We start from the raw sequence: 21,434 nt of genomic DNA, 5'->3' as shown, positions 1-21,434 counted from the left end.
ATAATATTATATATATTTTCTGAACGAAAACAGCCCAACGTACATTTTGATTTATATATTTGATGTTTTTCCTTCAATTACTAAATGGACTTCCAGAAGTTGAGGTCCCACAAAGTCATGCGGCTGTCCTCAGTTGACCCAGCACTGAAATTAGCGTTCTTGTTTTGTGTATTTAAGGAGTGGTCAGAGAGGAATAATGGTCGGACCATTTTACGTTTCAAGACCATGAACCCTCCTTTATTTGTGTGACTGTCTTATAATGTTAAAATGGCGTAGCGGACACATCTCTCAGGGTTACTACCAAGACGACATTACCAACTACTGACCACTGTTAGATAATTCATTCATAATTTAAAATCATTTATTTGTTCATGGAAGGGAAAATGACCTCTTAAAAATAATTATACCCAGTCCTGACCATATCTGAATCCAGTATTGGCATCTTGCACAAAGTATTTATATTATTATTAAAATAATAAGAACAACGCTTGTGTTGAAACATTGACGTGTATAAATATTCAGTATTTATACTGATTTGAAAATCACATCCAAATGGAATGTTATCTGTGAAGCAGACCATTTTAATAAAGATTAACTAATACCATTGTTCACATGATATTCAGTCATAAGGTTTATTATATCTGAAGGGTTGTGAAATCGTTTAATTATGCAATGGTTTCACATTATTAGTAAAGGACTATGGTTTTGAAAACATTACCTTAGTTATACCGGCAGGACGATTTAAAATTTAATTATTAATAAAATATGCCCTATAATAAAACAGGAAATATGGAAAGATGTAAGAAATGTATCAAGTGGAATACAGGGATGGGTCTTTTTTATGGCAAAAATAAATTTCCCATATATATAGTGTCTCTTGTGCTTTCCACCAGAGGGCCATGTGGAGATGCGCGCCGATCTTTACTTGGCAACGTAGGCAGAAATTCCGTCAACCCTTAAATGAAAACCGTCCCAAATAAAACAAATATAATAAGCCAGACATTCTATCTATTAAATCACGGATGTTCAGTAAAATGCTAACGGTATATTTGACGATAGTGTAGTTTCAACGGACTCTGTATTGTATTATGAGTGTTAAAAATCACTGTTTGACTTTAGACCCACCCTGGTGGGTGAATTCTGCTTGACAAGGGAAGAGTTGCTCCCGATGTTGTGTGAGCATGGATAACTTTGGATGAGTTGCTGCTTCAAAATTCAAATGGCTTTATTGGCATTGAAACGTACACGTGCGTTGCCAAAGAACAACGGTAAAATAAGCTACAGAAAAATTGTAGAATCTTCCCCATTTGCGTTTCCCATCTGGCCGAGCGTCAAGCATAAACAGACTTGAGAGTGGGCGGAGCCTCGGTCACAACCCTGCGGCGGGGAGTGGGTGGATGGAGGATCCTGAATTGTAACGTTACTCCGGTCTACTGTAACGTAATATCCGGTCTTGTACTGTCTCTTACTATTCATTGTGTACGCTAGTTAAACGGTCTGCGGAGCAAGAAGAATAAGAACATGAATAGAAGACGAGACAAGAATAACGGTAATAAAGTTAACGGATATACCTTTATCGTATGTCCCTCCCTCCCTCTCAAAACGCCTATTGGCGTGCAACCTATGTAGCTTAAAGTCCCGCCCTCTCTCTTGAACGCTCATTTGGGCTGTCTCACGACGGCACGCCTTGGAGCGAGCGTCAGGAAACGACTCTTCCAGGACGGGTCTTGCAACGGTTCTTCGGTCCGAGTTTAGAAGAGTAAAAGTAACCTAGTCCGGGAGGTGTTCATTTAAAACGTCGCGGTGTTGTAGTGGTGATGCTTGGGGTGGTCGGAATGACGGGCAGGTAATGTTGTATTATCTGCTACATAACTACATTTAGGAGTATAATACTCCTAATGTCAGCTAGATCCGATAGCCATGTTAGCTTAGCGTAGGCCCAGTTATATTAGTTTACTTATTCAATGACAATATAGACCTGAAAAGATGCCAACAACGATGGAATTTTACGTTGAGTATCTTGAAATTGTTAATAAATAATCCTGTAACGATTCCATGCTGTTGTCTTTATGAAGCAAATTTTCAGGGGAACTAGTTATTAGTTAATGTTATTCTTTCTGGAGAAAATAGTAACTTGTATTCAATTAGAAGGAAAGCTACTCAATCATTTACAAGGATAAGCATTATGACATCAAGTGAAGCTTATCCTCATTTGAATCTATTCAGTTAAGTTCATCCTCATGTTATTTTGTAAAGATATTTCATCCTCATTTTATCTCCAAAGTGTTATTTCATCCTCAGTTTTTCTGTACATTACGTTAACTTGGCCAGCGCCCTTTTAAAGTTGAAAGCTTTTGGCGATTTGTCATATTTCATGTATTAAGCCTCTACATGTCAACTCGGTGTAGTGAACTCTCATGCCCAAATTAGGTTATGACTTGTGCTGAATATTTCATTGCCGTCTCTGTATTGGCGGAGGAGTTTTGTATAAACAGATTTACAACAGACCGTCTAAACGTTGTCATTCCAGTTGCCACGTTTAGGATTACTTGTTGGTCTGAGCCCAATCAAATGTGTATATATATGTGTGTGTGTGTGTGTGTGTGTGTGTGTGTGTGTGTGTGTGTGTGTGTGTGTGTGTGTGTATGCATACGAATAATAAAGTCATGTTGTTCCCTGACTATTACAGTTTTCATTGTTGGGTAGAAACATCTTGGATACTACTACGGTCATTTTTTCCAGGGCTTGCAAACTCAGTTTTTTGTCGCTCTGAGAATATTTTAGCCACATTTCTGGAATCAATACCATAACTGTAGCTACAAGGTCCGAGATGTACTGTTAGAATGTTGTCTCCTATTAGTGGGAAATCAACAGACCGAGCAATGTTTTTAATATATAACCCCAAAATATTTTTTTTACCTCTCAAAGCTATCTCAGTGCAGTGGCAGGTTTTTATTTTAGACCCTGGGCTTAGGTGTTTGACTCCAATCCGAAAATTGCTGGGTTCATTCCCTATTTCTGCAACCTTACCTGTTGTCACCTTTGAGCAAGATGCCCGAGCCCCTACCTGGTCCCTAATTATGATGTCATCAGTATCTGAATTCATGCCAATTGATTTTGATTACAGCGTTGATCAATTACTAAATAGAGTTCCAAATGTTTTTTTGATTGACAGCATGGCTAACGCCCTGGCCAACGCAGCGTGCGAGCGCTGCAAGAGTGGCTTTGCTCCTGCGGAGAAGATTGTGAACAGCAATGGAGAGCTGTACCACGAGCAGTGCTTCGTCTGCGCTCAGTGCTTCCAGCAGTTCCCAGAGGGACTCTTCTATGAGGTTCTGCTTTCTTTCTTTCTTTCTCTGCCCCGCCCCCCACCCCCCCCACCCAGCAGTTTTGAGCAGCAGGAAATGTGAAATTATCCTCTCCCTATATTTGCTAACAGGAAGTGTGTTGTGTTTTAGTTTGAAGGCAGGAAGTACTGCGAGCACGACTTCCAGATGCTGTTCGCCCCCTGCTGTCATCAGTGTGGTTAGTCCTACACAATAAAACACGCATGGACATAGGAAACAACGATGCCAAACAGGCAAAGCACACCACAGACGCAACGCTACACAGGTACATGTGTAAAAACACAAAATAAAAACGTATGGCAAAAACATCACAATTAACATCAATATTGTCTTATCTTATCACGATTACTTACAAACTGATTTTCTTTATAAAAAAAAAAGTCCTTCAATATATGTGATTGACAAGATGGCTAGATGGATTCCCCAAGACAATCAGAGAAGAGATGTCCTGATTGGCCAGAAATAAGTCTAAACGCTAAATTTTCTCATACAGCACATGCATGAGGGCAGTCATTTGGAACAGATATTCTTAGATTTCCCACAATAATACCTCATGCAAGACAATGCCATTTTGAAAAAATTACTTGAATGAAAGCCTTCACATTACGCTATCGATCTTGCCTACAGCACATTCTAATTAGTCCTCCATCCAATGCATTAGGCTAACATAGGCTATTGACCATGGGTAAGAGAAAATAACAATAATCAATGTTTTTTTTTTATATTGGATCTAATGAGAGATCAACAACTAAACTCTGCAACAGTAAAAAATTTAAATAAAAAATAAAGTCTCACAGGCTTTGCATGTTTACTCTATATTTACAGTGAGAATGGATCTTAAGCAGGGGAAGGAATGGGAGAATCGGTGGTCCAAGTCTAGCAGTGTTGATTGAAATGCTGAATATATGGCGTTTAAAGCAGGGCATAAAGAGAGGTTACAGACATTCAGGTCCCAACGAGACCTGTGCGTGGTCTCGGCTCCCCCTTAAGTTTGCAGCATTGCAGTCTTTGTGCGCTTTAAGGACAGGAGCGTACACAAAAAACATGATTCTCTCTGTGGGCACTCCACTAGGCTTTGGCTGTTCTGCTAAATTAAATAGTGCCAGTGGCGGTGCCGTTTCTAAGGTACACTGAAACGCATCATTGACATCTATTTTGAATATGTAATCAGTCAAATGCTCGTTATCGATGCAGGTTCTGTCATGATTGCATGTGAATACCGTGCATAGTCATGCAAAACGAGCTCTTCATCTCCAAAGAGTCAGGAAACTGTTTGATATCATAGATGTTTTATACTTATTATGGCCCTTCTGTCCACCTTTCTGATTGCTGAAGATCAAACTTGATGACACGTGACCCAACATGTGTTCTCAGGGGAGTTCATCATCGGCCGTGTGATCAAAGCCATGAACAACAGCTGGCACCCTGACTGTTTCTGCTGCAACATCTGCCAGGCAGTGCTCGCTGACGTGGGCTTTGTCAAGAATGCTGGCAGGTCAGCCCCAACACTACTGTGTTTAATCTGTGGTCTTTAATCTAGAACCACAGGTAAACCCCATATATACTGTGTTTAATCTGTGGTCTTTAATCAAGAACAACACGTCAGCCCCATATATATTGTGTTTAGTCTGTGGCCTTTAATCAAGAACAACACGTCAGCCCCATATATATTGTGTTTAGTCTGTGGCCTTTAATCTAGAACCACAGTTCAGCCCCATATATAAACTGTGATTAGTCTGTGATCTTTAATCTAGAACCACAGTTCAGCCCCATATATAAACTGTGATTAGTCTGTGATCTTTAATCTAGAAACACAGGTCAGCCCCATATTTATACTATGTTTAATCTGTGGTCTTGAATCTAGAACAACAGGTCAGCCCATATATTGTATTTATTCTATAAACTGTATTCTGTTATCTAGAACCACAGGCTACCATCACATCCTGAAACTCCAATAGAAACTCTCTGGTAGTCTGGCATCTTATCCCGTACATATCAGCGTCATGGCGCTGTACTGAACCATTGTATTAGTGTATGGCCAGACACAGTCCCTGCATGACTGAAGGGGTCACTTGATGAGGGCAAATTGTTCTTTCGTGTGTGCGATCAGACACCTGTGTCGTCCCTGCCACAACCGAGAGAAGGCTCGCGGCCTTGGGAAGTACATCTGTCAGAAGTGCCATGCCATCATCGAGGAGCAGCCTCTCATCTTCAAGAATGACCCCTACCACCCTGACCACTTCAACTGCAGCAACTGCAGGTCGGTACCCTCCTCTCTGCACCGCGGTGTACTGCCATGTGACCCGTACAGCCGGGTTGGATGGGTTCTCTCAGTTCTCTCTTGCGTGACAATGTCATTGTGGTCTCATGATCTTTCCATGATGGTGTCAAGACGTTCTAATGGTGATTTTATGACGCCGTCCTGATGTTGTCGTCACCATGTCATCTACGTCGTCGTGATGACGTCACGGTGAGCTCATGGCGTTCTCATGATGTTGACATTACGTTCTCATGATGTGTGTGGTGTCGTGGTGCAGTAAGGAGCTGACAGCCGAGGCCAGGGAGCTGAAGGGTGAGCTGTACTGTCTGCCCTGCCACGACAAGATGGGGGTGCCGATCTGTGGTGCCTGCAGAAGACCCATCGAGGGTCGCGTGGTCAACGCCATGGGCAAGCAGTGGCACGTGGAGGTCAGTGGTAGAGAGGGTAGCAAGACATAATTCAGCGCCTCAGTGGGCATTTTTAGATGCAACACTCCTCCAGCACACAGGCCGCCAGATAACCATGTCTTTTTTTTTTTGTGATTTCCTTTTCATTTATATCATGTTCATTTGTATCACACATCTTCTTCATATTATAAGGATCATCCTAACGCACGGAAATAGGACATTTTGGTCAACTTTTAGCGAACCACACTCTGAATAACAGATGCGGGGGGATAAATGAAAGGGGCGTTATAGATTACACAGACTGCAGGGATTGACCAGATTATGTTATTATGTCTGGTTCTTTCAGACGAACACTGTGTTATGACGAAACCAGATCTTGTGCTAAGTGTGTTTATGTGTCTCTGCAGCACTTTGTGTGTGCCAAGTGTGAGAAGCCCTTCCTGGGTCACCGCCACTATGAGAGGAAGGGGCTGGCCTACTGTGAGACCCATTACAACCAGGTACACCTTACTTACATTACCCCCGTAAAAATGATCCAACTGTACACACGGTTGCCACTCACAATATTTGTTTGGATCAGTGCGTTCGGCAAAATGTCATTAATAACACCAAATGCCATCACAAGTTACCATTTCTTCTGAAGCATTAAGCAGCAAATGGTTGGCTTGTATATGTATTTGATTAATTACCTACACAAACCAAATATTTTTTGAATCTATTATATTAATTTGATTTGATACATTTTCTGTAGATTGACTGACTTATCGATTAATCAACTATTAACCATTAACTAATAAAGAACAGTTAATGGTTCTAGCTCTTATGTACACACCACCCTGTCCAACACTCCACCCTCCACTACCTTTATCCTAGGCTGGTTCTCTGGTCATGTCATAAAGTTTCATGTCTATTCAATGTTTGTGTATTTTAGTTAGCTGGTTCAGGAGCTTAGTTTAAAGTCTGTTTTTTGTCCACTGACCAGCTGTTTGGAGATGTTTGCTACCACTGCAACCGTGTGATCGAAGGCGACGGTAAGGAATAATACTTATAAAGCTGACCTATTCAAGATAATGCTCTAAACTATTGCAAAGAATACTTTTAGTGGTACAAGTAGTAACAAGCAAGAATACCTTAGTGAACCTATTGAGAGATATCTGTACACTTGGTCACATTAGGGAGTTTGCTGCTTCCTAGTGGTTAAAACATGCTATGCTGATGGTGGAACATCTTTGGAAGACGCGTTACACATAACATAATGCTGCACATTATCTCACAAATATTGTAAATAATGTAGTTTGAGACCTAAAAGGTTACTGAACCAAATACTGCCAACCAATCTGGACTAGTACGCACTGATGTCATGTCCTCGTCAGATGAAAGGTCTGATTTCCGATCCCTCTCTCCTGGTCTCTACAGTGGTCTCAGCCCTCAACAAGGCCTGGTGCGTCAGCTGCTTCTCCTGCTCCACCTGCAACACCAAACTCACCCTCAAGTACGTCCCTGCTCCCGTCTGCTCTGGATTTACTGTGTGTGTTCGGTGGGCATCGTGTGGGTGTGTGTGTCTACTCACTCTGTCTAGGGCTTCTCACTCACCCTGGGGTCTCGGTTAACAACCCCCAGTCTAGTCCTAATAATCCTCCCTCAACCTTTTCCTTCCTTTCCTCCTCCCTTCCTGTCTTCCTTCTTCGGTTTCTCTCTTTTGCGTCCCCCCCCCCCCCCCCTCTGGCTGGGCGGGGCGGCGTCCAGAGATAAGTTTGTGGAGGTGGACCTGCGGCCGGTGTGCAGGCGTTGTTACGAGCACATGCCTGACGAGCTGAAGCGCCGCCTGGCCCGCCGCGAGCGAGACGCCAAAGAGGGCCGGAAGAAGCCCACCGTCTGTGTGTAGAGGTTCCTCTCTCGTTGCTCTGCCAGCACCCTTCAAGGCACCCGCTTCCCCCACTGTGATGTCACCGTGATGTCGACGGCATGCCTTCTCCCGCTGATGCTTATAGAAACGCGCTCTTTTTGTGTTTCTCTATTTTTGTGTTTGTGTATTTATTTGAATGCTGTCTGGCGTCAATGTACCTTCGTCTTACAGAGACTCTATTGATCCACCAGGTGTGATGTTGTCTAGCCATGGCATTTTCAAAATCGATCCATTAGTGACATCATAAGTGGGTGGAGTAGTGCCCCCCCCCCTCCAGATGTATGATGGGATATATCGGCCTACTAGGGATTAACCGGGGTCAAATTCCTGACGTTTATTATTACTGTTTTAAAAACTGTATGCTAATAATTTAACCGAAGTTTACCGTTGAACCAGTCAACTTTCCACCCCTGATCAATGCCCACCAGAGTTAGCGTCCCGGACACAGGCGTGCAGGCGCAGCATGCAACAGGAGTTTGTATTGCATTGAAATGAACAACATGGCTGAAGGCAGTGACAGCGCTCCAGAGATTTTTCCGTCTTGGAAAAGGCCCGCTTATCTGTAATGTCAACCAAGTGCAGCTACCTCAAGGTCACATGACGCCGTATCTAATGTTTTAATTCAGTCCGAAGTGTCTGGGTAATGCCCACCCGCCCCAATCGCAAAGACGTTTTAACGGATAATTCTCAACTTTAAATTCTCAACTTTAAAACTATCATAACCATTGTTGGCTACATGAAAGAGAATTTCAACCCCAAACAATATATGTATGTATTTTAAAACTGCTCATGCTCAGCCAGAAAATCACCGCACTGAACTCTAGGCAACAAAAGAACAAATTTCACTTCCTTTATTCAACCAAAAACATATACATGTACATTGGGTTCTCAAGATATCTACCTGTTTGTGTTTCATCAAGTTTATACTGTCAACATTGTATTATTTGAATGTTTATGTAAACAAAAAGTGAGTAGTGCTGCCTTACTGTGGTTTCAATGTAAACATTGGTGAAGTGATTTCAGTGTGTAAATCAGTACTTATTAAATGTCAGCACACAGCCTTATAGTTGGTACAGGATTCTCAACATCATACCTTGTGGTATAATAGGGCCACTTGATTGCACACGTACATGTCTTCATTTATGTCTGTTTTACTTTTTCATATTTTTATGAAATTTAGTCATTCCCATTCATTTAAAAAGTGCAACTGTACATATGGTCTAGCGCAACTTGTATGTTGGCACACCCAACTAATGAGCATAGTGGGCAAAGTATTAAGGATATTGACATGAAGACTATATTTGTGTATATTTGTTATTTTAGTAACGCAACGTGCATGTGCACCAAATGACTTCATTTGATACAAATGTGGAAAGTGGAATACACCAGTGACCCACCGGCGCTACTGGAAGCATTGGGATTTACATCCTCATGGAGGATGAAATCTTGACCGCTGATTGATAGCCTCTTGCTGCTTTGTAATTGAGTGCCTACGTAGATTTACCACTCAACAGTAAATGAACAGACCATGTGAATGAACACAAAAAAAGTACCTGCATGTTGCTCTTTAAGTGTTTTCAAACCATGGACCCCTGAATCATAAAGAGGAAACATGCACAGCCATTAAGAGCATGACTCCAATCAGCGCTGTTTTTAATTGGCTCAAATGAGGATCAGTTGGGTCTGTCTGGTGGTTTCATCTTTTTTTTATGTTTCTCTTTCTTTTTGCAGGAACAAGTTTGTGGAATTTGACATGAAGCCGGTATGTAAGAAATGTTATGAGAAGTTTCCTCTGGAGCTCAAGAAGAGGCTGAAGAAGCTGGCTGAGGCGGTGGGCAGAAAGTAATGTACAGCCGGTCGTCCCAAGCCCTCCCGGTGTATTAATACCTTTGACCTAAGATGAGGCCTACTGTGGTGTTGAAGAGTTGATTTCATATTCCCCCTCCTGTTTGACCTGACTTAAACTCCTATCGTAGTATGTTTGACCTTACGGTGACCCCTGCAGTAGAATGTTAGACCTTAAGGTAAGGCCTACTGTGGTATGTTGACCTTAAGGTAAGGCCTACTGTGGTATGTTGACCTTAAGGTAAGGTGTACTAGTGTTCACCTGAAGGTTAAGTTTACTATAGTGTTAACCTTAAGGCATGGACTACTGTTTGTTTGCCTTAAGGTAGGTTCTCCAGTAGTTTTGACCTTAAGGAGCCAACTATAGTGTTAACCTGAGGCTGTTGTTTTCTTAAGTCTTAACTTCATTTATTTTTCCAAGTTTTTTTAATGCCAAGGTATTTATATTCGCTCCTTATGCATCACAGTGGATATTGCATCGCAAAGCGCTCTCCATTTAAGATTAACAATTGGTATATTAGTGTTTCTATTCTAGTTAAAGTGTTGCCAACGTACTTTAGTTCTTATTTTACCTTTATCATAGCCCACATGAGAAGCTATAGTATGATCTTTTTTTTTGTAGATGTAATGCTAAAGAACTGCAATACCTTTTTATTGTGGTAAGAGATTTATTCCACTAGGATACTACTTTGAAAACGTAAATCCAGTGGATTGATGCAACAAAGAATATATCTGATTGGCTTTTGTATTGTGCCTTGAATATAACCCATGTATCCTGATATGCAATTCATTTTTTATTTTTTCATAAAGCTCTATGTATTTTCAGATGTATTATGATGCATTAATATGCCACAAATGTATTTTTCTTAATCACAAATGCAAATATACCTTTAATCAATATTAGGTCTTGTGATTGCACTACAGTTACTAATGCTTAATATACATGCACACCCGTCTTATGCTTTCTGGATATTCACACCATCACTATGAACCTTCTCACCTCAGTCGTGTGATTTTGGGTGACAGTGTAATTTGGAATTGGCGAAATGAAAGGAAAAAAACATGGATAAATAGAACTTCCATTATGTGGGTTCCTGCTTGTTGGCACCGAATGATCAGCCCAATAAAAGCATGTTGTCAATTCACTGATACAGACACCTTCTTTCATTTGAAAGAACTTAATAAAGATATCACAACATAATACTGAATGGTGTTTCTTCTGTCGTATTCACAGCTATACCTTGTAGACCGATCAATTACCTTTTTTCATGTCCAGTGGCTGTAACTTGCATTACCCTGGGCATATGGACACATGGGGCATGTCTACGAGCATGGGGAGACAGTTCTTATCTGGCAAGGTCACATAAACTTTAATATCTGGATGGTTTCCCAACGATACATGTACTGATTTGTTAATACTATGGATTCAATCATTGTCTTTGTGATCACAAAGTGAAGTCCCACAAATGTTTATTGAGTTTGAGTCGGTTGAGTCCGGTTTATCGCCGTAGCAAATTGTTTGGTGAAAACAGTGTCAAGTCATAACAATAGTATTGAGTACATTTTCTCATGCAATAAGAATAATGTATGTACAGTGTTTATGAACAATAGGACATTTCTGTGCAGCCCTGGTACAATAAAATAAGTACAGTACAATATAATAATTCAATGTCCACAGTATACATAGTTCAAGTGCAAATTAAGATACCTTTAGTGTTAATATTTGATAATATTTATATGTATATATTTGTGTTGTTCAAGTATAACAACATAGAGAAAAAGTCCTCTACCAGAAATTTAACACGAAACCATGCACTCACAACCAGGAAAGAATAAAGAATACAAAATAAAAGGATGTTTCCCAAAGTCCTTGGTAATAAATACGGTCACTACTCAGGAGAAAAGGGCTTTTTCCAGAAACAAACAGATTCACAGCACAATGATGAGAATGTTTAAATGTTATCAAACGTAAATTTCTTAATTCAAGCATAACAAACTTGTCCATAAATGGTCCAATGAAGGCGGGTTCCTTTACTTCAATAATTAACATTTTAAGTGCAACATAAAACAGTCCTTCCATCAATTCTGCTCTGTATATTCCATATAAATTAAATCAATGGATTTAATTTATATAGTTAAATAGTTATACAGTGTTCATATAGCATTTTAAGCTTTCACATTGTATATATAGTACAGTTTAATATGAAGCCTGTAACCTTGTGTTCACAAAGTACCATATATTGTATAATTTGGGTTATTTATCCATCGTATACAATACTGATATCCATCCTTGTTTCACAGCTTGTATATCATGATTACACATGTATCCTTGAAGCGTAGCATGAAGGCTAGCTAGGCTGTGTTGGTGGTTCCTGATGGTGCTGTCTGAGGCAGGGTGACTGAGATGGAGTGTGTCGACGGACTGAGGGAAAGCCCCAGAAGCGTAGCCTGAAAGCAGTCCACTGCCCCAGCGTCATCGGGAAGAGCAACTTGAGTTGGTCAACATCACCGAAGACCAGCGCTAAGCCGTTAAGGTCATTCTCTCTGACAACCTTAGCATAATTAGAATTAGGGTGCATCCTCTCCAGCTAAAAAAGAAGAAGGGGAACAGTAGGATAAAGGGTTTGTTAATTAATTAATTAATTTATTTATTATTGATCAGAGCTGATACAATGTCTATGTAGTGGGTTTAAATCATTCTGGGGACTATGCCATTATTTCCTAATGATAATGAATGATCCTAACTCAGTGTTAGCAGCTTACCTCTGAACAAACTTCCTCAACGCTCATTTTGATGATGGTTTTGATAGGCAGCGGCACGACGGTACCAGTCCACCCGGATTCCTTGAGCTTGGAGACCCCTCTGATCTGACCCAGCTCCTTTCTTATCGTGAGGTCAAGGTTCACCGTCGCCGCCGCAAACGCCTCAATGTCCTTTATCGTGAACCGGAAGTCGATCTTCAGAAGCATTTCAAAGGTCTCTGGATCGCTGTCCTGCTCCAGGAGGTCTTCGATCTGTTCCCTGATCATGTAGAGCTCCACCCTGGACTCCTTGAAGACCTGCCACAGGGTCTTGGAGTCTTCACTGTGAGACACGTTGCCCCCGTCGATCTCTAGTCTCTGCTGGTCGTCTTCCATACAGTTGAGGAGCCAGCTGAGACGGCAGGGCCAGTAGTTGGCCAACACCACCCAGGCCGCAATGTTCTCTGGTGGAGGAACCTCGGTTTTCAGATATTTCATGATGGTCACGGTCATCCGAATGGAGTTGATCACCCGCCTCATGGACATGCTGTCGTCCAAGATGTATTTCTTCAGCCGGCCCCCGTCACTCATGAAGCTCTCGAAGGCAGAGGTGACAAGGTTCTCTATTTCCTCCTCCACCAGCTCCGTGGATGCCCTCGTTGTATCCATCAGTGGCATGTGCATGTCCTCTGCTCTTTCAAGGGAAGATTGGTCTTGCGTTGATTTGCTGCAACACAGGCTGTGTTTGCGCCTGTGTGTCCCGGTCAGAATCACGTCTGATTTGCAGGTGAGGCCGAAGAACACCTTGCGTTTGGAGTCCTCTGTCAGCGGTGGGATGGTGAAGGAGAGAGTAACGATGCGGTTCAAAAAGGCATACGCTCGGTCCTCGCGACACAAGCAGCCATCAGCAAAGTTCACTTTCTGCACGATCACTTCCGGGTTGACAGCCAGGATTAGGAAGAAGGGACTCCCCTGGTCTGAGAGCAGGATGTTGATGGCTTCCAGGACCGACACGATCTTCGTCGGGCTGCAGCGGTCAAGGTTTGTGATCCTCATCACGACGCGGATGCGCCGGCCTTCGAACAGCTCCATGAAGTGGATGAAGTTGGACAGCAGCCATATTTCCTTCCGCACCTCGTGCATGAAGCCCAGCTGGCGGCTCACCTGTACGTTGTCCATGATGCTGTTGAGTCTGCTTTTCTGGCTGTGCAGCAGGTTCTTCGCCAGGTCCACCATGAACTTGCCCGCGCTTGCAGCGGGAACGCCCAGCGCTGCCAGGGCCACACCCTCGCCCACACCCATTTGTTTGGTGGTTGTCCCGTTGACCTGGCCCGTGCCCTCGTCCCCCACCTCGGGGAAGCCAAACAGCCCCAGGGCCACGCAGATGATCACCATGGTAATCAGGACAGAGAGGATGAGGTGCCACAGTGGGCAGCAGCACAGCATCTTAGGTTTAAGGCAGCTTGGACCTTCCTTCACGAGCTGATGGTTTGGAAGAAAGGGATGTAAACAACATTCATATGCAGCCATTTAAAGAGCACCTAAAGTTTCAACACCAGGTATAATGTTTGCCATTAGAAGCCATTTCAAGATGCAGCCTCTATTGACGTCACGAGTGGTAGTTTTCACCTAGATGTATGCTATGTATCCAGTGGACTGTACCCAATTAGTAGGCTGATCTACCCATCATAAATCTGGGGGAACACTCACAGTTTAAATGTCACACAAGGGTCGATTTTGAAACTGCTTGTCTTGACTAATCAACACAAAAAAAGGGTATAATAGGGGCCTCATACAAACGTTTTTTTTTACTATTGTGAAAGATCACCAAAAAAAACCTCCTCAAAGACCTTGTGGCGGATCTCGTCCTCCTCGTAGTGCTGCACGGTGCGGTACAGGGACAGCGGCAGCCGGCCGAAGTGGACCTGCATGGCGTGGCAGAGCCTCAGCACTAACCCGGCCCAGAGCAGGTCGCTGCCGGCGAAGTGCCAGGCGCTGAAGTGGACGTGGACGAAGCGCATGTGCTCCTGGTGATGGTCCTTCGCCCAGGCAGGCCGGTAGAAGAGCAGCTTGAAGAGCAGCGAGAGCAGGCTAGAGAGAGAAGGCTTCACCGAGCGAGGTCTGGAGCTCCCGTAAGCCAACCGCTGCTCTCTCCTCTGCGCCTCCCGGTCCATGTGCACTGGAACCGGCGGAGAAGAACCACGTGTTAGACACATGTTAGAGGAGGAGAACCGGCACAGTGGAGGAGAACAACGTGATAGACACATGTTAGAGGAGGAGAACCACGTGTTAGACACATGTTAGAGGAGGAGAACCGGCACAGTGGAGGAGAACAACATGTTAGACACATGTTAGAGGAGGAGAACCACGTGTTAGACACATGTTAGAGGAGGAGAACCGGCACAGTGGAGGAGAACCAGGTGTTAGACACATGTTAGAGGAGGAGAACCAGGTGTTAGACACATGTTAGAGGAGGAGAACCACGTGTTAGACACATGTTAGAGGAGGAGAACCAGGTGTTAGACACATGTTAGAGGAGGAGAACTGGCCCGGTGGAGGAGAACCACGTGTTAGACACATGTTAGAGGAGGAGAACGTTTTCGACACATGAGGAGAAGTAAACGCATGGTGGGAGACAAGTACAATACATGTTATAGAAGAACAACATGCATGGTGGAGGAGAAGTACCATGGACATGTGAAAGTTAGAGTCTACTCTAACACAAGTTAGAGTAGAACATTAATGGTAGCGGTATCATGTTAAACGCATTTTATAGGAGAACAATTCAGTTCATCCCAATTCATCCTAAAGGTTTTATTCAGTTCAATTGTTCAACATGTTTGAGAGAACATTTTAGACATATATTAGAGGAGAAGAAACCCCGTCCTTGCACCTTGCTGAGCATACAGCTACAACCGATGCCAACAAGTCCATACCATTTTTCTAGACCATTCCACACCATTTACACACCATTCCACAATTTTTCTTTACACCATTTATCCCATGATGCATCACATTATTCCTTTTCAGCCAATGATCCAATAGAGATGGTCAGGCAGTTTCTTTATGCAAATAAGAGCTGTTATGGGGTGAGATCTAACACGTGCCAGCTTGTGGCGACAAATCAACACTATACTGAGAGCTTACCACACATAATTCCTGTCAAAATACTAACCTAAACTTGTTACTCTCCTTACTCCTTACTTGTGCTATAAATAGTGTACTATGCAGTGTTCAGTAAGGATTAGGGAATGAGGGGAAATTTCTACAAGTCCACCAACAAAAACCGTCATCCTAAAAAAGCCAAAAACCACCAATGGGTTTGGCGCACGGGCTGGATTTTGGTGGTCAACGTGAGGTTGTTGGTCAATAAGACCCAAAAACACCCATATGAGCGTTTAGCTCCCCTATCGATTGGTCATAGAAAGCAACAATACGTCACGTTTGTCAAGTTTAGGCATGAGAAAAAAATGGATGTCATCTGTTTTATGTCAGGAGAAAATCCTTTATTAGAAGTTAGTTTTGGCATAAAAATTTGTTTTGATTACATTTAAAGTGACAAATTTGCTTTTTTTATTTTGTTAGTTAATACAACCTTTTCTATCATTGCCATGGTGATTGATATAAAGAGGGCTTTGGCTGAAAGATGCAACTTGTATGTTGTTTGAATCATTGCCTTTGCGCTGAGCAGTCATCTGAGATGTTACGTTATGTGTTATTAATTGTAACTGCTGATCCCTTGAGTGACCCAGGGATGACATTTATTGTTCTTTGGGATGAACTCGACTGTTTTTGTGGAGGTACCCAGAAGTTTATAACCCAGAAGATTTTATTACTGTCCATAAAAAAGGTACATAATCATAACAAATTAATACAGCCTTAAAGATGCATGAATCATGAATGCAATAAATAAATTTAAATTCATAAGGCATTCGGCTCTACTAAAATTATTAATTTGGAGGCTGTAGCCCTACAGAAGGCGATGTAATTAGAAGGTGACCTAGGACACTTGGGAGTGAGCTTGGGACCTGCAGACTCTTTTATATGAAATAGCCCCAAGGACATATGAAAATATCAATTTGGAGGCTCTAGCCATACAGGAAGTGACTCACAAGGCCTCAGCAGATGCTCCATCTCATGATGTCTCAGGCTGTGTAGCATTGAAATTGAAACTGTAATTCTTCCCAGACATCATTTGATACTGATCTACGATGCTCACCTGAGAATCACACCATGAAAAACATAGTTTTTAGGACTACAAATGTGGCTGATCTGGAGTTACGGCCTTTCTCATTAGTGGATGCTAACCAATGAGAGCAAAGCTGCCTGCTCAAAAGCCTTGACGGTTCCATCTGCCTCTCATGATCCATCATGCTCCCTCATGCACTCTCAGATGCTCTCATGTGCTCTCAGATGCTCTCATGCGCTCTCATGAGCTCTCATGAGCTCTCATGAGCTCTCATGTGCTCTCATGCGCTTTTATGCCCTCTAATACGCCAGCCTGTTAACATAGCCTGATTTGTTAACTTTTTATGGTTTAGTGCCACTGTGGCCATTGGTCACCTATTTAGTTTAATTCAGCCTTGTCTAACTGTTGCAATATTTGGCCTTGTGCTGTTTTCAATTTTTTGTCATTCTGGATGATGGTAGGCTTCGAGTGGCCTTTCATTTGGTTCAACATTTTATCTTGTTTTTTGTTGAGCTAGGGAGCTAGGCTTATCTACTTTTTTTTTCTTCTGTTGAGCTATAAGAAAGATTAGTTTGTTTAAAGGTAAGTCCTGTTATATTCATTGCTTGTCACAGGTTCACCCTTACATCTTAAAGCTTCTCTGAACTATTTCATACAGGTTGTTATTCCAATAAATATTTTTTTTAATTGTGATCCCAGTGTCTTTGTTTGTTTGCGAAATCCAGCCGCTATCCTCGATCCCCTAGCCTAGAGGGTTGTAACATTAGGGTTAGGGTAAGCCAAGGTGGCCCCTGGTAGATGGCTAAGTTCCTATCTCCTTCAATAAATGTTGATTCATCTATTGCAACATCTTCTATTTTCAATGCGTTTCAATGGCGTCAAGCTTTGTGAATCACACCCTGCGGGGTCAGACCCTCCAAGTTGATAATCCTAGACACGTGGTCTCTAGCTCACTTCCAGGTGTCCATGACCCCTAGGTCCCCTATTAATTTGACATCACTTACTCCTACTACATAAGTTCCTGTAGATCTAGAGCCTCCAAATGTATAATTTTAGTCAACCTTAATGCCCTGATTCATATAAAGAAAGAACAGACGGCGATTGAAAAAAAAAAAACATACATTTGCGGCATGAAGATTATTATTATTATTATTAGCAAATTTCTTGTGAGAAATGTTATCAAAACACAATTTAATGGAGAAACTATCATAAAACATTGAAGCTCAGCTGGGAATAAAACAATATAACAAATTATTTTGGTTTTAGGACGTTGTTTGAGAATATGTTCGAGACATGATGTTCAAAGTGAGTAGTCTGTGTAAAGGCATGAAGTCAGTGTTGTTCAGCGATTTGAAAGGGTCCTTGGTGGAGGAGCTTCCATGATCTCACTCTCCACACCACAACCACCACATAGACCGTATGCCTTCTGTCTCTTACGGTTATGATGTGATATCAGTGTTATTACTAGAACTGTTGTAAAAAGAAATCCCCGCCGGGGACATAAAAGTTTTACTTTAACATCGCGGTCTGAAGAGGAAGTATCTCGTTAACTTGCTGTCATTTTATTACCATTTTAATATTGACATTGGTCTTTGTTTGAGACTGCAAATGATAACACTATGGACTGTGAACTATAAAACTCTCCTTGTCCCTCTTTAAGAGAGGTTGTTTCATTTCTACTAAGGGATCTCCTTCCCTGTTCAAGTTTAAAAACTGTCAGAAGAGGTTAAAGTCAAGGTGCTTTTTATTGTCACACAGCCTGGTGGAATTCTGATATTGAGTGTTGGTGATGATGTGGTCAATGTTTGGTCTGCTTAAGAGTGGACCTGAGGTTGAGGGGATTTACCCTGCCCCCCAGAGATCTATTCCTGCTTCCATGGAGCAACCAATCATACTCAGTTGAATTCCCAGCCCAATCAATCACATTAGAGTTAGAGTCCAACCAAAATAAGTAGATACTGTTACGATACTAGGCCCGGCAAATCAGAAAGAGTTCCAGTTAAAAGCGAGCACCCTTGGAGCAGCGCTACCTTGTGTCCGTTGGAGGATGAGGTCGATGCGGTCGGGACATGAGGAGTAGAGCCCGACGGTGGTGGGGGAGGACACTGTGGTGAGGGTCTTTGACAGGGCATAGGCATACAGGTCATCTGCAGACACAACACACCTCATGTCAACATGATATCAACACTGTGGCCGTGTTGCCATTGGTTCACTTGTTCTCTCCCAACCCTAATCCTAATCCATACTGAACACTAAATAGTGCTTTTTTTTTTACAGAACAAGTATGGTAGGGATTAGGGGGAATTCTGACTGAATTATATGCGGGAAGCTCTCAGCATGATGTTGATTGGTCAATTGAAGCTGATATGTGTTAGAGCTCACCCCCCAACAGCTCATTTGCATAAAGAAATTGTATGTGCCTTGCCATGTCCATTGGATCATTTGCTGAAAAGGAACAATGTGATGCATCATGAGGTAAATGGTGTGGGATACATGGTGTTGAATGGAATGGAAATGGTGGGGAATGGTTTGGAAAAATGGTGTGCACTTAGATCCACACATAGTTTGGACCATAGTGCACCCCAGTCGTCAGTTGTACACCACTTTAATGGTGTATTGGTTTTTTTTAAGTTTTGCACTACTACGCAACTAGATTCTAACGCCAAACCTTCAAACAGCATTACAGAATGGTGACAGACCAAAAAGTGTGCTTTGTAGTGAACAAATTCGGACACAGCCTCAAAGAGCATAATTCTCATGGTGTTATCAGTTTATCGCCATGGTTTATAATTCCCGCTCAACCTCCTGCACACTTTTAATAATGTTATATGTTGGTTGTTACTATATAATTTGTATTGCATATATATATATAATGTGTTTATATATAATTAAATATATCAAGTCAAATACATTTTATTTATAAAGAACATTTAAAAACAACCAGGGTTGACCTAAGTGCTTTACAGGAAATTGAAACGAAACAAAAACAGCAAATTGTATATGCGAGATGTTTATGTAACAAGCGGCACTTTGTTCAAGCTGAAGGTGAGAGAAGGACGGGCTACAGGCCCTGAGTACAGTGAACTGCAACAAGGCACAAAGCCCAGCTTTTTGTTCAACGGTTAAGGCTACTGTGTGGTTGTATGTTTGTGTACATGTTTGTGAATGTTTGTGAGCATGTGTGGGTGTATTTGTATGCATATGTGCTTGTGTGTGTGTCTGTGTGTGTGTGAACATGATGGGCTGTTCTTACCTTTAACAGACATGACTGAAGGTTATGAATGGTTCCCTGCGGAGAAGAGGTCAGAAGAACAGACAGTAGACTTCAGCCATGGAGAACAGGATGCTCGGAGTCCCTCTAGAACTCCCTCCCAAAAGAAACGAGTGACTCCACCCCTCTGCACTCAATCACTCAAAACAACCGAGCAGCATCCAGCTGCAGCCCGGAGCTGGGGCCTGTGGTGTGGCAACAAGGCCAGTGGTGTAGCAGGTCCGGTTTTCGGCTTTTTTCGACGTTTTGCGTTTATTATATAATATATATATATATATATATATATATATATATATATATATATATATATATATATATATATATATATATATAGATCGCTCTGTATAGGCCTATATAGATCTATATCGATCTCTCTCTACAGTATATATAGAGATCGATATAGATAGGGTCATCAAACAATATGCTTTTCTCCATTCATTAGTTTGAGCAGTGGATATGCATGTTATATTTAGCTTCAACACTTTTTTTTTTACCATAAAAAGTTTTTTAACTAATCAGATATAATTCATTTACATAATGTGATATTATGTATGTATTATTAATATACTATATACTATGACAGTACAGACAATGTCATTTCCACCTGTACGAGCTACGAACACTTGGTTGTTCCGAGTCCCCCTCCGCTCGGAATGGGATAATCGATTATTATAGTCTCCATTCTAACATCTAATATAAGTCCTGTTCTCCACCTGTGCTTAACCTGCTCGAAACGTGACCCAAGGGAATTTCTGTGTAGTAACAGCAAGTTTTAGTCCGTGAAACAATTTATAAATGGTTAATGAGTTATAAATCCCTAGCTTAATAAGTAAAAGAACACACCTAGCATTGTGTACATCTGGCTCCTTATAAGCTGTCGTGATAGGAAAGCGTGTATGCTCTTTTTTTGCATGCGATAATTATACCGGGACTTCGTTCATTTAAGTTATGGCTGGCGAGTGGCCTTCTGGCAAGAACTGGTCCTCAGTTGTATTACAGTTAAAAGACGCGTGGACGCGTAAGGGAGCATATCTGAGCAGAGACTTACCTGCTGGGAACCCTTCGGCCTGCTCTGCGGATTGTACTCAACTCGACTCCTCTGACTAACATCCAGAATACCAGAGAAAGGGAATGAACTTTAAACCACGCCAGAGCTGGAGGCTGTAAATCACTGATAACAGAACGACAGGTTGACTTAGACCAGGCAATTTCCTGGGTAAGGCTTAACACAAAATTACTTTCGACTGCAGAAAACCGTTACGGTTCTCTATCTGCACTTTCCAATGGCCATCTTCAAAACGTCGATTACACAGGTTGGCAATGCATTCATAGGCTTTGCCAATGTGTTGAAATGAATGAGCCTTTTTAATGTCCTTTGTAAAGACGTTTCAAATATGGTTTGATCGGAGACACAAACTAATGTGGACGAACTGGTTTCTGTTTCCTAGGTACAACAAAAAGCAGACG

General features: G+C 42.0%; 2 protein-coding genes across 3 annotated transcripts; one reads left to right on the top strand and one right to left on the bottom strand.

Annotated features, from left to right (window-relative positions):
* Window positions 1-1,705: 1,705 nt before the first annotated feature.
* On the top strand, window positions 1,706-10,947 carry lims1 (LIM and senescent cell antigen-like domains 1). Of its 2 annotated transcripts, none has more exons than XM_079736809.1 (10): window positions 1,706-1,846; window positions 3,176-3,332; window positions 3,459-3,525; window positions 4,722-4,842; window positions 5,458-5,607; window positions 5,885-6,035; window positions 6,422-6,514; window positions 6,997-7,045; window positions 7,431-7,506; window positions 9,652-10,947. In XM_079736809.1, the coding sequence occupies exons 1-10, from the start codon at window positions 1,818-1,820 to the stop codon at window positions 9,764-9,766; spliced, it is 1,008 nt and encodes a 335-aa protein (XP_079592935.1). In that variant the 5' UTR covers window positions 1,706-1,817; the 3' UTR covers window positions 9,767-10,947. The 2 variants fall into 2 exon arrangements, with proteins under 2 accessions (XP_079592935.1, XP_079592936.1); XM_079736810.1 differs by lacking the exon at window positions 9,652-10,947 and adding an exon at window positions 7,761-9,643.
* Window positions 10,948-11,380: 433 nt separating this feature from the next.
* nkpd1 (NTPase, KAP family P-loop domain containing 1) lies at window positions 11,381-21,186 on the bottom strand. Its single transcript, XM_079737419.1, has 6 exons — window positions 21,016-21,186; window positions 19,950-19,985; window positions 18,727-18,843; window positions 14,358-14,686; window positions 12,529-13,989; window positions 11,381-12,353 (listed from the first exon to the last, which is right to left on the bottom strand). Exons 2-6 carry the CDS (start codon window positions 19,960-19,962, stop codon window positions 12,114-12,116), a joined length of 2,160 nt encoding a protein of 719 aa, XP_079593545.1. The 5' UTR covers window positions 19,963-19,985; window positions 21,016-21,186; the 3' UTR covers window positions 11,381-12,113.
* Between the last annotated feature and the right edge of the window lie 248 nt (window positions 21,187-21,434).

This window comes from Pollachius pollachius (genome assembly GCF_949987615.1).
Source record: "Pollachius pollachius genome assembly, chromosome: 5".
NCBI lineage: Eukaryota > Metazoa > Chordata > Actinopteri > Gadiformes > Gadidae > Pollachius > Pollachius pollachius.
Note: the sequence above shows the minus strand (reverse complement) of the source record. Positions and strands in the feature narration are given on the sequence as shown.